The sequence below is a fragment of the Amborella trichopoda genome, chromosome 4 (genome assembly GCF_054954075.1).
Source record: "Amborella trichopoda isolate Santa Cruz 75 chromosome 4, AtrichopodaSantaCruz75HAP2 v2.0, whole genome shotgun sequence".
Taxonomy (NCBI): domain Eukaryota; kingdom Viridiplantae; phylum Streptophyta; class Magnoliopsida; order Amborellales; family Amborellaceae; genus Amborella; species Amborella trichopoda.
In genome coordinates this window covers 15,652,249-15,667,071 of record NC_142339.1, presented here as the reverse complement: position 1 = coordinate 15,667,071, position 14,823 = coordinate 15,652,249, and the positions used below count along the sequence as shown (strand labels likewise).

The window sequence follows — 14,823 nt, the reverse complement described above, 5'->3', positions numbered from 1 at the left end:
GTATATCCAGAGATGGAGGGACCTCGCCATGTGCCACACCATTCCTATGACTAAGAATGATGTTGTACAAACATGTGTAAGGAACATGAAGAAAGAAATTTCCTTACATGTCGATGCTTCTAATCCCACCACTTTCTCCGACATGATCACAAAGGCAGCCAAAATAGAAAGCCTATTAAGACATCACGAGTGTAATCAAGCTTAGATCTCAGGGGGAGTTCAAACTCGTAATCCTGTCGGTAATAGATCTAACCCTCGTGTTAGCCAACAAATAAACCTAGTCAGTGCAAAAGTCATTGCCACGCCTCTTCATCCTAAATCCACAACTAATGTTGCTCCTCTCCGAACATTAGATACCTCTCGAGGGTTACCACCCATTAGTCAAGGGGAGCCCCAGTAGCAGCCGCCTCAAACACAGAATTATAATAGGGTACCCTCGCCACAAAGCTACTATCGGACCGAACAGTTCGAGCAGAGACTGAACCAGCCATACAGCTTCAACAAGGCATGGGTGTCGACTCTCTTGAAAATGCAGATTGAACAAGGCATGGTAGATCTTCCTATCATTAGAAATCCACAACAGGTAGGACTCGTCAATCACGCCAACTATTGTTCCTATCACCGAATATTAGGCCACCCTGTGCAAGATTTTTTTCAGCTCAATGAGAACATCGAAGCCTTAATTCAAAAGGGGTAAATCAAATTGGATAGCCTCAAGAAGGCTTTCAAAACTTTGGAAGCTTCACATATGGTCACAATCCAAGAGGAGCTGATCGATAGTGCCCTAGTGACTGAACTGCCTCCTCACATATTCCCCGTTCTCTTTGACGTAATGATGCATCACAAGATGATTGTGCCTTGTGCACCCAAGAAGCTGAAGTAGGTTGCAAAAAAAGATCAAAACTTGTGGTGACGATATCATCAACTGAAGGGCCACGAATTATGTCATTGTTTCAAATTTCAATCAGTTTTGGAGAGGTATATACGAAATGGTGAGATAGTCATAAGTAACACATCATCTCCGCCTTTAAAGGAAACTCATGAAGTCAAAACCCCACAACAGGTGAAGTTCGAGTAGCCTCAAAACACCGCCCTTAGCACTTCGAAAACCTGCTCTTCATAACGTTGCAGGAATGCCTAGACCATAGGAAATATTTCATGGTTGTGGCAAGATGAAAAGCCTCAAGAGGGAGGCTGCTCGCCAAGAAAATGCAGTACCCGCACCCCGAGGTCAAGAGCCCCAACCACTTGAGAAAAGAGAGGAAAATAAAAGGTCTTACGTGCACAATGCCACAAGTTTAAACTCCCTCAGCACCCGATCAAAGCGGTAGTCCTTCCTCCTCTTCCTACTCTGTACGACTTCATACCAATGCAAGTTCTTTTTGCTGAGGGCGGTCCATACATGATTATGAAAACGATCCAAGATACATCCTATAATAAACAAACCCCGCCCCCACCACCCCCCCCCCAAGCAGTCTAATAAAGGTGAAGACCTTAAAGATCCCATACAGCCATCCAACAAGAGTGAAGACGTTAAAAGCCTAATTCGGTCTAATGTAAGTAATGACCTTAAAAGCTCTATCCACGTCCTAGTTGTACAACACTAAAATACTCCACACGCGATCTTGAAGGCACGACCTAAAACACATCTCACCAAAAAAAAAAAACTCTGGTGGACGTTCAAGTCAGGCATGGAATGGTTCAAAATCACTTCCAGCAGACCTCTAGCTCATCCCCTACGTCCCTCTTCAGGGGATAAAAGATAGGCACAAAACATAAACAAGGGAAGCGAGTCGTCAAGCGAAGACATAATAAGAAGCAAAGAAGAAGAATCATTTCATACATGTGTCAAAAAGTTACAAAAACTTGAACAAATCTCAAAATCCGCGAATGGGATGGAAGAAAAAAAAAAAAAGGGCCGGCCCATGCGAAAAGCGGAAAAAGGCCCACACCCCAGGGGTTTGGAAGAAAACCCAAAAGGGCATTCGAACCGTTCAAGCAAGTCAATCAGCATGCCCCCAAGGCAAGTCTCCTAGCCCATTTCTTATCCCCGTGATCAAGAGGGAAAAGAACTTAACACGGGAAGAAAGAAAGGCGAGCAAACCATGAAAAGAAGAGACACAAACCACAAAGCAAGAAAGAAGATTCAAATTAAAAGGGGATTCATTTCATGAACAAAAAGGATTACAAAACCGTGGTTACAACTATCGGTGGCTACCAAGAAATAGATCCATTATGAAATAAGTCTCTCATCCAAAGATATGGCCTCCAAATGCGCCGCCTCCTTCCAAAGCGGTGATCTCTTTAAAGGGCAGTATCATTTGTTTCAAAGGGAACTTGAAAAGAATGAAAAGAACCCCTCTCTTATTCTCACCATCGAATGAAGAAAAAGAACAAGATGGTCGTTAAGGGAGCAACAATGAGCAAATATCCGAGCAAAGGATCATCTGCTCGACATGTTGGTAGTTCGCCCAAGCCCTAAACATTGAAGTTGACCAAATCATTCATTCAGCCAAGTGCCATGAAAGGGATTACAGGCCAGCAATTCACCACGAACTATCATCATTTTCTGATGAACGAGGTTGGGTTCAGGCCTGATGATCTTCAAAATCTTGTGCACAACCTTGAACTTAGTTTTGAGAATCTCAAGCAAAACTTGTAGATCTAGAGCATAAGCTCACCGTTAATCATAGGATCATCATGGGAACCTTTCAAAACTCTAACGTCGGTGTTAGCTACGGCCATGAGGGAAAACACTCTTTATCTCCTTACAAAAGGAAGAAGGCCGAAGAAATAGGCATTCCAAGGCAAAAAATGCCCCACTCTCCCTCCAAACCCCGTTTTTATAAGCCACTTCATCCACAGACTAGCCATGAAAATGTGTCGCCTCCTTGATGATGCTCTGTCTAACCACAGGTCAATCTCCCGTCACTTCACCTCCCTGGCGACGCCTCGTTTAACCGCAACTCAAATCTCATGTCGTTTCACTTTTATAAGCCGCTCCGGACAGCAGGCTCGTTGCTGGAACATCTCACATCTTGAGATAACGACATGTCTATCCACCGGTCCATTCGAGACGTTTCCCCTATCCACGGGCCTATCGTAGAAACCTTCCCCCTTCCTGGCAACGTTTTCCCTATCTGCGAGCCTGTCATAAAGAAGTTCTGCCTTCCTGGCGATGTTTCCCATACACTTGGGTCCATCATCGAAATGGCCTGCCTCACTGGTGACACTTCGCCTACTCAAAAGAAGAAAGCGACCATGCGTTCTATGCGCCCACGCATGACGCAGCCTTAGTATGCCTCCCTGCACAAACATGCGGCTATGTCACACCTCTATCCTCTAACAGCTCACCCATATCCGAGCAAGACCCCTCCAAGAGGGAGTCCCTTCAAAAAAAAAAAACAAAAAAAGAAAGAAGAAGCCGGGCATGATGAGAATCATCATGAGTAAAAGTAGAAGCTTCAAGAAGACATAGCCACGATGCTATGGGAAAACACTGCCAAAAGCCAAAAAAGAATGGGTATGGTGAAAACCCGCAAGGGCACCATGAGTAAAAATGACAGGCGTGTATGACCATGAAGCCATGAGTAAAAGTGCCCTGAAAAGAAAGAAAACCAAGCATCGTGAAAACCCAAAAGGATGCCATGAGTAAAATGGAAATAAAAAAGCGGACGTGACATCAAAGTCATGAATAAAAGTGCCTCAACAAAAGGAGTTAGTGAAAACCATTCTTGTGGCACCACTCCTACCCTGTTCAAGTGAAAACCTGAAAGGGCAGGGCACTTGTATTAAATAAACAGGTTGATGCAGCTCTTGACCAAAAAGACGACCTCAGTCAGCTATAGAAGGAAAAAATCGAGCCCAAAAGCCAAAAAAAAAAAAGGAAACCAGCAACTAGATTTGGATCAAACGCCCACCAAGAGCACCGATAGTAAGCCTCAGAGCTGAAAAAACACCAACAACCAGATTGGGATCAAACGCCCACCAAGGGCACCCACTAGTTGGCCCTAGAGCTAGAATCAAATTCCTACAACACTGAGATCGGCTCTGCCAAAGGAGCCTCCACTGTTAACAACTAGATTGGGACTAAACACCCACAAAGGGCACCCACTAATCGACCCCAGAGCCAAAATTCACCACCAATTAAATTGGGACCAAACGCCCACCAAAGGCACCCACTAATCGGGCCCAGAGCCAGAATCAAGTTCCTACAACACTAGATTGACTCCGCTAGAGGACCCTCAACTGTTAACAACTATATTGGGACCAAACGCCCACCAAGGGCACCCACTAGTCTGCCCCATAGCCAAAGAACACCATCTGCTAGATCGGGGCCAAGCTTGCCAAGGGAACCCACTAACTGGGTCATTACGAGGAATTATTGCATAGAATGGTAAGACCTTAATGAGGTACCCTATCAACACGCTCTCCCCAAAAAAAAGGGATTCTAATAGCATTCGGAAGGAAGCCCTTAAGCAAGGCCCCCCATCGCTAGAGTCCACTTCAGTCGCCCCTTCAGAAAGAAGCTTAGCATGATCTCCCCTCAAGGATTGTGCTAACGCCGGTGCTCGAGAAGAAAAAAATTTCTATTAAAAGACAATAAAACATGTCTTAGAGAGGATTCGAAAGATAAACTTCAACAACAAAATCTCATTCTGAATGTTGCTATTCTCGCTTCTCTCAAAGCGCAGAATTCATCGGAGCATGTTGTTATACGTCATTTTTGATGTACTTATATCCTTGGTACAAATAAGAAGAAAACCAGTAACAACCTGGTCCTACCAGTACCCAAAACACCACCAGATCAAGGAAACACTACAAAATAAGCCTAAAACTGAACAACCATGAGAAAAGTGCTAGAATAGATTTGAAATATATGAAAAGGATAGCTTGGGATACCCGAAGGACGTCCGCAAAGTTTCTTCACATTTAAATAATTTTTGACCTAATCAAGACAAAATTCAATTCTCAAATATTAGTTTCTTTCATGCTGAAAAAAGACCTTACAACTATATCTCTATGTTAAGGGCTTCAAAACAATACCAGACCACTGCCATTACATCCAAAATGTCGAAAAACCCCCAAAGACCAAATTTGGGCTCAATCGAACCTCCCAAGAATATTATGAGCCCAAATTACCACAATCGGGTAGGTTTTACACTATTGCGATGCAGCCTCACGAAACCATTTTCCAATTATGGCGGATGTGTTTTCATATCTCGAGATGATCTACACGCGCCCACAGTTTACTTATTTGGAATCAGAACAAGCTCAAATTCAGACACAAGCTAGATTCGACGACCTGGTCATTTTGACATATGGCACGTGTCATTACATGACCCAAAACCAAAGCTTTTCTATAGAGAAGATGAGCTTCAACCATAGAAAACAGAGCTTTGAAAGAAACATATCTCGAACTTCGTAAAGCGATAACTTGAAATACATACATCAGATTATCGCAAAGTCGGATCAGATGCGACTGTATCACGAAGGGCCACAAGCTGGTAAAACTTTTGCACTCAATCTAAAGTCGGATAGCATAAATTCCAAGGTTGAAGAAGGCAAGGTTTGCCGATCAGCAGAATCCTTTTTTTCGGTGACCTCCCAAATTCAGGAATACTTCAAGCAAGAACCAAATCAAACAAAATTTGGTGCAAGGCAATTGTGATAGTCTCCTCTTTAATTTGCAATCAAAATAATGACTCGGAGCACCACGGATTGCACTGCATTGACGACCATAGTTCACAATATAAGTGGATTTTTACCCATTTTGTGATAGCCTCCTTTTTAAGCTCATTTTATTTGAAAGCAGACACAAAATGGTAACAAATATTTTTCTACATGACTCATATCCTTATGTTAAGTAGGGGTAACACATATATATATATATATATATATATATATAAGCGAAAATGACCAATGATTTGCCTACCCTCATCATCATCAAAAATTCATTGCATGGTCACGCTCGTCCGGTAGTGTTTTATTTTTCATTTTGTTTCTACAAATCAGAATAATCTAAAATTTGGAGTGTGCGTATATATTAGTAATGTGCACCTAATAAAATAATAATAATAATAATTCATGAAAAGAAACTTGACGAAAATACGCTCGAAGCCTTTCAGAGGTATTTTAGTCAAGTTTGTTCGTGTAAAATATTTTTTTGATATTTTTCGTAGATTCACCTTTTTTTTATAAACTCATACACCAAATTTCAAGTCATTATGTTTTGTATAAAAAAAATTTAAAATAAAACACTACTAGACAATCGTGACTGTGAGATAAACTTTGGACGGTGACGAGAGTAAACGAAATCACTGTTCATTTTCTCCTATAGGAGTTTTGTAGTATCGTCCACATATATATATATATATATATATATATATATATATATATATATATATATATATATATATATATATATATATGTTTAATGAAACACATCAAACTGCAAAAATTCAAGATGATCTGTCTACAATAAAAGTTTTATTATTTATTTCCCATAGATATTTCTCTCTCAAATAATTTTTGTTAAAAACTAGACTCAAAACGACAACTTACAAACTTAGTGTGGGCCTCAAAACTTTCTGTTAAGAATAGAAATAAAATCATGACATTTATGTAACTTAAATAGTTTTCGTTGCAAAAAACAGCACTCACGCATCTTTTAATAAAAGGATCATATATTTCAAATCACAATGGTTTTCTCCATAATTTTTTTTTTTTTTTTCTTTTTAAAGTAGACTCAATTTGATAAATTACAGCCAAATATTAACAAAAAATAAAATTATTTGCTAGTGAAATCATTCACGAGCTCCTGAATTTTTTAGTGTCAGAACAGGTATCCCTCGATAAGTCAATATATCTCAATTCCCTCAGGATTTCCCATTGAAATTTTGTAAGAAGATCCGACTCTCAAAAACACAAAATATCATAGCAATATGCATAAGAGAAATACCTCATTCTCTTGTTCATATTAGTGCTCCAAAACAATGCAAATACCCCATTCTGGGGAGTGCCTTTTTGGTGTAGGAAGCATGCCAATAATCTTTCTTGAGGTTTGCCATACGACCACAAAGCCAAAGTCTTTCAAAATTTCTAACACTCAACACACCAAAACTAGAGAAATGAAATAAATAAGCAAGTAATTAAATCTAGCTCTGATACCAATGAAAGTTGGACTATGCAACCCGAGTAAGTATATATTGATTAAAATTTTCTACCTTTCCTTTTTTTTCACCACCTAGATTACTTACAAATGTCCAAACCTGTAGACTTGGTTGCCTATGATAACAAAATTTACTGAGAATCTTCTTAGGGCTTTCTTACCACCGTCTGCTTGTGCTTGAACTTGTGCATTTATGGAGAAGACCCCTCATACTTCTTCTCTTTTTTCTATTTTTGTATTATGGGAGAGAGGGGTCGTGTTTGTGCCTTATGTAGAAGGGTTTGACACTCATTTCTGGCGGGATATTGATTATTGAAAACAGAGTAGCTAAGGTGTTTGCAAATCTATTATTTGGCCTAGCCAAGTGTTAAAAAGTGATTTCTTTGAAGTTCCTTATCAAACTCCCTATTCTTAGTGGTTTTGTTATTTCTTGTTATAAAATGACTAGTATACATTACAAGGATCAAAACTGAGAAAATCACAATACCCCACAAAAAAGGAGACACAGAGGGAGAAGCAAGAGATTACACACAAACGGGATTTCGTTTATCCCAAGCCAAACAAGTTTTGGAATCAACATAGCATAAGAGATCAATGCATAGGAAAGAGCTTCAAATTCAGCCCAAAAATCAAACTCCCTCTAGGGCTTTAGAAGTAAAAAGTAGAGCGCTCAAAGCCAAAACTTCCCCAGGAAAGGCCAAATTCAAGAAACACGATTTAACTTATGAAATAAAAGAACAACACAAATTCACAAAGACACCATAGAAATGAAGTTTTCAAGATTGGCTGTATAGAGAACAAAAAAATCATATTAGAACGATTGTCAGAGCCCCAAAAAAATAAAGGAAATCTAATTGAACTAAGAAAAAAAATTGAAAATGATCATCCTCATAATGGCTGGCTTATACTAGAGTGAGGCTTATACTGGAATCTCGAAAGTTAAAAACAATGGGAGCTTAAAGAAGTGAGAGTTTACTGAACCAAAAACGCAGCCAGGAGGAATAATTCACATCACAGAAAGAAAAGGTTGCTATATTAAGTAGGGGTGGCTTATACCTGAGGAGGGTTTCATACAAGGACATGAAAATTATAATGGGAATATCACTCACTGATCTCAATTACAATAAGGTTGCAAATAATGAGTATTGGACTGAAGAAAAATACCAGGAAACTATGAAATGATACCTGAATTGTGCTAGGCTCAAGAGGCCTTGGCTTGGGCCCACGCTGATATGTGTCTATGAACTTCTTCAGATCTGTGTCTAAATACTCAAACACCAGGTAAAGAAGTGGCTTACCATTTTTTTCAATGTGCTCAACACTCAACAATCTGCAAGTTACAAAGCATCTGAATAAATACATGAAAAATACCATGGACCCACGTGTCCGTGTTACATTGTTCCTCTTGTATGCATTATTATTGAAATGTTTCGTTAAACCAGAGTAGATCAGTTTTGGTATCATAAAACTGATCTCCCAAACCCCTTTCGACGCTCAAACTACGAGGAAAAACTGCACATTGGTTGCCTCATGTTTGTTATCCATCATCATCATCAGAGCATTTCCCCAACTAATTGGAGTCAGCCTCATGTTTGTTATCCATAACACAATTAATTCTTTGAATATGGCCAAAACCATAGTTTCAATAGATAATGAGCTTTACTCTAATGGATTTTGGTTCCAGATTCCATTAGATAAACTCTGAAGAAGTAAAGAACAGATAGGTCCTTTTGACTTTTTTCTTTTTTGCTTTTGCTTGAACACAATGATAAATAAAAGCCTAACCATAGGGACCAAGTATCAAAAAAGAAACAAGAACCTCAATTAGATAAGGGAGAGGTTAACTTATGGAGCCCAAAGAAAAAAAAAGGATAAAACATCTTTCAAAAAAGTCACTATTACATTCAAAAATAATAAATCACCAAACTTCTTAGACGAGCCCAAGAGAACAAGTAAATAGAAAAAAGAAAATCCCAATTCTCTTGGAGTAACATTAAAATATTACAACACATGAATAACATAACTATGGAGTTGTTGTCATCTTCACTTTGCTTCAGCCAAAGCGGTCAAAGGCTTTCGCCTAGACCGAAGCAAAGTGAAGCACTGTACAAACTATTGAGTCCGATTCAATGTGCTCGATTGCTTTAGTGAGATTAGCAAATCCAGCCGAAGTAGTCAAGGGCAACTTTTGTAATCTTTCCAATGGCATTAGCCAATAACACTATAGATATTTTTCAAAGTTTCAAAAAATTATAGCCATTTTGAAGAAATGGGATATACTGAAATAGAGTTTTACAATTACTTTTAAATTTCATAGTTTCACCTCATCTCCCTTCCTCTTCCTCCTTCCTCTTCCCTCCCATTCTGCTTCCTCTTCTTTTTTCCTACTTAGTACAAAAAACTAAGGGAAATGATCTAATGCAACAGTTGTACAGCAGTATAATGCAACTACACCTCTAGAAAACCATATTTTTGGTATTTTTATGACCCCAAATTTTGTACACACATTCTCTTCATCCTCATAATCAATCCTATAAAAAAAAATTTCAATTTGCACCCTAGATATGGTCAAAATTAATATCCATCCAACAATGAATCTCGATCATACATTTGGTGAATTTCAAGATCTAGGCCTTAACAAATTCAAAATCACTTTTTCTTTTTCTAGCATTATTAATCTAATGATGATAACGCTATATAAAAATTTTGGGAATAAAAAAATCTTTCTGAGACCTATATCTAACCATCTCAATAAAATGGACGGCTTATATTAATTAGGCTAGAATGAAAACTTTCTATAGCATTTTTTCAAAATTTTCATTTTTGTGATTGTTCTTCAAAATGAAAGAGTGTACATTTAAAAATTCATGTCAAACAAATGTCTCTAACATGGTTTTTTAAGATGAATGCATTATACTACTATACAACCGTAGCATGAAATCATTCCCCAAAAACTAATCCAAAGGGGTAAAGACTACTTCGTTCCTACTTCACCTCAAGGAGATAGGTGATGCCAATCCATCTGTCCATGGCAAATAATCTCTCTCTCTCTCTCAAAGTAGTAATGCCCTAATATGGGTTTTTTTATTATTATTTTTAGTAGGCTCTGTACATTTTCTGAAGGACAGTTTCAATGAGTTCCGGTACTTGCATGTGCATGTGAATCACCTCTCTCAAGTCCATCTTAAAGAGATTCAGGATCTAGGCCATGATGATATTGAATAAGGGCGAAAGTCTTTTTTTTTTCTCTGTTTGTTTGATAGGTCTCCTGACTCGGACAACTATTTTCTTTTTCTGAAATAATTACTTAAAATAGTTAATTATGTAAAAGACATATAGGAAATAATGCAGTGCAAATGGTGAAAAACAAAAATGGTATTGTGCAGTTTCTATTTGTATGTGCTTTTGTGGGGGCTCAAATTATTAATAAATTCTTATTTTTCAAATATCTAGAAACCCTTATGGTTTGTCAATGTTGATGGTTCAATCATATAAGTAGTAAAAAATTTATTTTTCAGTGTCATGCCTCTGTCAGCAAAAATAATACATTTTTTCTTTGTTTTGGAATTTTTCATTTTTTAAATTTTTTAATATATCAATATAATTTTATACTATTTAATTTTAAAATTAAAAAAACAAAAATCGAAAGTCTTCCCCGAAATTGGTTTGGAAACTTTCTCAGTAAAATCTTCACCTCGAACAAGAATAAATTAAGATCCACAGACTCAAATATATCTTCATATAATTTGTTTTCCGCAATCGATGTACATGGAAAATAGAAATAATTGAAATTCCAATACTAAACCCTCAAAACATGATATCCCATACAACAAAGGAACTAAAATGTTAACACTAACGCAAAATAAAGAAATGCAGGAAAATTTCCCAAGATAAATGGAGAAAAAAATCATGAAATTTAAGAAAGATATCAAAGAGAAAACACTGATTACTACAAAAGCCCCAAAGAATTAAAGCCCACAAGCCCATCTCTCAAGATCTAACATTTCTTTTCCTTAATCGCAAAATGGAGAGGAGAAAAAAAGAGGAGCACGGTTTTAAAAAAATACAGAAAACATATCGATCAAGGACTTAAACCAACAAAATGTTACAGTAAAATAGTAATCATTGTTAATGAATTTCAACAAAATTTAGCCATATGGGGTGAAAGATTATGAACTTTCAAAGAACCAAGAAAGAATATTCATAGCAAAAAAAATAAATGGGGTGAACTAACCTTACAACATTGATGCTCTGAGAGAGCATTTGCAAGAGAGAGACTTCTCTCAGTGCAGTGGGTGGAACCCCTTCCTCGTCATCTCGAGTCTTGTTTTCTTTAGGGCAACGAGTTGGCCTTTTACCTTGTCTTGTGCCTTGTACACCTTCCCGTATGTCCCTTCTCCCACTTTCTCCAACTTCTAGTACTTCTCCATTGTTAGATCTCTCTCTCTAGAATAACAGTTTGTGGAGAGAGAGAGAAGGCGTTTGTAGAACAGGGGTTTTGCTTTGGGGAGAGAGAGAGAGGAGGTTCTAGGTTTAGAGAGAGAGACGTGGCTCTGGGTATGGGTTTGGGGAGAGACAAGGTTTTGAAAAAGGGACGCCGTTGAAAAACAAAAAACTCAAGACCGCACATCAGTGCATCTTACCCCGTTTACCTTTCTATGCAAATACCCGAAAAAGTTCAGTTTTTTAGACGGAAATGATTTTTTTGTACAAAAAAATCAATTTGATGAGATATGATGTTGATTTTGAGAGCTCATTGTCCAAACGAATCACCTTAGTGCCAGAGTACACAATGTTTGAGCGCTATAAATCCAAATTACGTGGCCCGTGTGCACTTATACAGTGTTAAAGCGCATGATCCACTATCGAAGAGCACATAGAAAGTGCTGGAGTGCTATGACTCTACCGTATTGCACTGCCGGAGTGCACTTGCATAGTATCAGAGTGCATCATCTACTGCTGAAGCGTTGTGATGCTAGATTCCACTGTGGAGTGCACTTACACAGTGCTGGAGTGCATGATCCACTATCGGAGCGCACATATACTGGAGCGCATGATCCACTGTCGGAGCGCATATATACTGGAGTGCATGATCCACTGTTAGAGCGCACATAGACAGTGCCAGAACGTTGTGACTCCAAAGTGCTACATTGCTGAAACGCACTTACGCAGTGCTAGAGGGCACATCTATTGCCGGAGCGCATATACACAGTACGAGAGCGCACATATACAATGCCATAGCGTTGTAACTCAAGATTCTACTGTCGGAGCACATGATCCATTGTCGGAACGCATATAGACAGTGCCAGAGCGTTGTGACTCTATAGTTTTACACTGTCAGAACACACTTACACAATGCTGGAGCGCACTTAGACATAAAAAAATTTTATTTGATTGAGGGGTATTTACATGAAAAATGTATTTTTGAGAAAAGGTTAAGTGAGGGGTATGTTGCAAAGTGTACGCGTGAGGCCATTTTGTAATTTTCAAAAAAAAGAAAAACAAGATAGCCCGCCTCAAAGGCAAAAAGACAATCAGCAATTGGTGAGAGCTTCCAAAACCAAAGCCAATAAGGCAGCGTTGTATCCAACCAAAAAAAACCCTAGATCCACTGAAATGTCAAATCCCAATGGCGATGGCGCAAGCTCGGACTTCCTTTGGCAATCAGGCTCCAGCCCAAACCAAAGCTGGGGTTTCCAGTGGGGCTCAAGTTCGGGACCTCATGGAGGTTGGGGTTATGGCTCGGGATCCAGCACTTCAGGCACTGGTTTTAGCTTTGGTTTTGGTTCATGTTCAGGTTCAGGTTCAGGTTCAAGAGGTGGAGGTAGAGGAGGTGGTTTTGGTTTTGGTTTTGGTTTTGGAGGTGTCGGCAGTTTCGCGTTTGGTGGCTTTCAAGGGAGTGATTATGGTGAACACAGGGGTACTGGTGGTTTTCGCAAAGATGGTAATGGTGAAACCAGATTAAATGGCAGTTTTATGGTTGCTGAAAATGGTGGTAGAATGCAGGATTCAGGCCGGCCTGGTGAGAATTCGGGCCAAGCTCGATAGCCCAATTTCTCAATAAAACCACAAAGCAAGCCTTTATCTATTACTTATCAATAAAAGAGTCAACTTTTTGTGTTAGTTTTAGGGTTTGTCGAACGAAGGTGAGATTGAAGCCAAGGTTTGATGCAAAAGTATGTAGAAATCCGTACAATTAGAAGAGTATTTTATAAACTTTGGTTTTTTATAATTTGTAGAATGGGGTGAGACTGAAATTAATGGATGGGTTTAATGTGAAAGCATATTTAAGTTTATGTAAGAAATAAGCATTTTCATGCTATGTGTTATGCTTTGGGTGCAACTGAAAGTATGAAAAGGTCTGATGCAAAAGTGTGCATTTGTTTCATATGTGTTGAAGCACTAAATGGGGTCGTAATAAAAGAGGAAATGGAGGAGAAAATATGATGGGTTGTTAACCTAAAAGAAAGAAACCAGAAAAAATAGTTACCCTGATATTAACAAGTGTTGTAGCTTTGATTCCTCCATGTAATTTCTTAACGTTTTAACTAAGTCTGAATTCATTGTCGAGCTCTGGGATCCAATACAGAAACACCTGTGGCACTAAGTTGTCAAACCCAATGAACTCTGTAATATTGGCATTAGCTTTCCTTGAGAAATTATCCCATCTAGAAATCTGTTACAAGCAGATGTGCTAAATCACAAGTGCCCTCCATAACTTGAACTGTAATCCTTAGAGTTTAATCAAGAATGATTCTTCCACAATTCACCTTTGGATTCGTTGATCATCCCAATAATAGAATATTTTTACCATGGTATAGATCATGGATGTATATGTCGTTCATAATTGGTTTCTGGTTGCAGTTATGTTAGTGGTTTACAATACACTGTTTCTTCAGCAAAGGGCTGGTTATTCTCAATCTTCTCATGATGGTCCTCTTGGTGCAAGCCCAATCTCTTGAACTAGTACCAAGGTGATTTTCCAAGTATGCAAGTGAAATCATATTGAACTAAATTGTTATAATGGGTTAAGTTACGTGTTGACTATGCTTTACTGGTTCAACAAACTGAAACCCAAGTCTGTCCTTCTCATCTGTGTTGCTCCAATCCAATTATTGTATATTTATATTGGCAATGTATGTGTGTGTGTTTGTCCTTCATATAACAACTTAATATAACTTATGCATCTGCCTGATATCGAGAAGAACTTACCGTTAGTTGTCTAGTTCACTGGTTGCTTTAAATGCACTTCAATTTCTCCATAGAATTTTACATTAACATCCCACCCTCCATTCCTACTGTTAATGTATGTCAAAAATTACTCCATGGAATCTTGTGGTCAAGGACTTCAAAATAAGTTGGCAAAGTTATCATTCAGTCGTTTTATCGTTTGACAAAATGATTGTGTTAGAGGCTCCCATTCCTCTAGTCATTCCATCAAATGTAGATTTTGTCATTTGGAACTAGCATTTTGGGTGCCGTCATCTAAAAACGTCAGGGTGCCGTCATCTAAAAACATCACAAATGGTGAAGACTAATGCAGTGACATCTTTTTTCTGGTGACACCAAACATCATAGGTGTTATCACCAATGTTATAAGAACTGGGTCACTGGAACTGGTCCAAATAAAATACTCCTTTTCACACATAAAG

General features: G+C 38.5%; 1 protein-coding gene across 5 annotated transcripts; it reads right to left on the bottom strand.

Annotated features, from left to right (window-relative positions):
* Positions 1-2,143: 2,143 nt before the first annotated feature.
* LOC110008097 (uncharacterized) lies at positions 2,144-11,726 on the bottom strand. Of its 5 annotated transcripts, XR_002282604.2 has the most exons (4): positions 11,406-11,726; positions 8,357-8,501; positions 5,451-5,726; positions 4,970-5,305 (listed from the first exon to the last, which is right to left on the bottom strand). XR_002282604.2 is itself a non-coding variant. In XM_020673479.2 (3 exons), exons 1-3 carry the CDS (start codon positions 11,432-11,434, stop codon positions 2,968-2,970), a joined length of 513 nt encoding a protein of 170 aa, XP_020529138.2. In that variant the 5' UTR covers positions 11,435-11,726; the 3' UTR covers positions 2,144-2,967. The 5 variants fall into 5 exon arrangements, 1 of the variants encoding a protein (XP_020529138.2); XM_020673479.2 differs by lacking the exons at positions 4,970-5,305; positions 5,451-5,726 and adding an exon at positions 2,144-3,306; XR_002282603.2 differs by lacking the exons at positions 4,970-5,305; positions 5,451-5,726 and adding an exon at positions 7,629-7,957.
* Between the last annotated feature and the right edge of the window lie 3,097 nt (positions 11,727-14,823).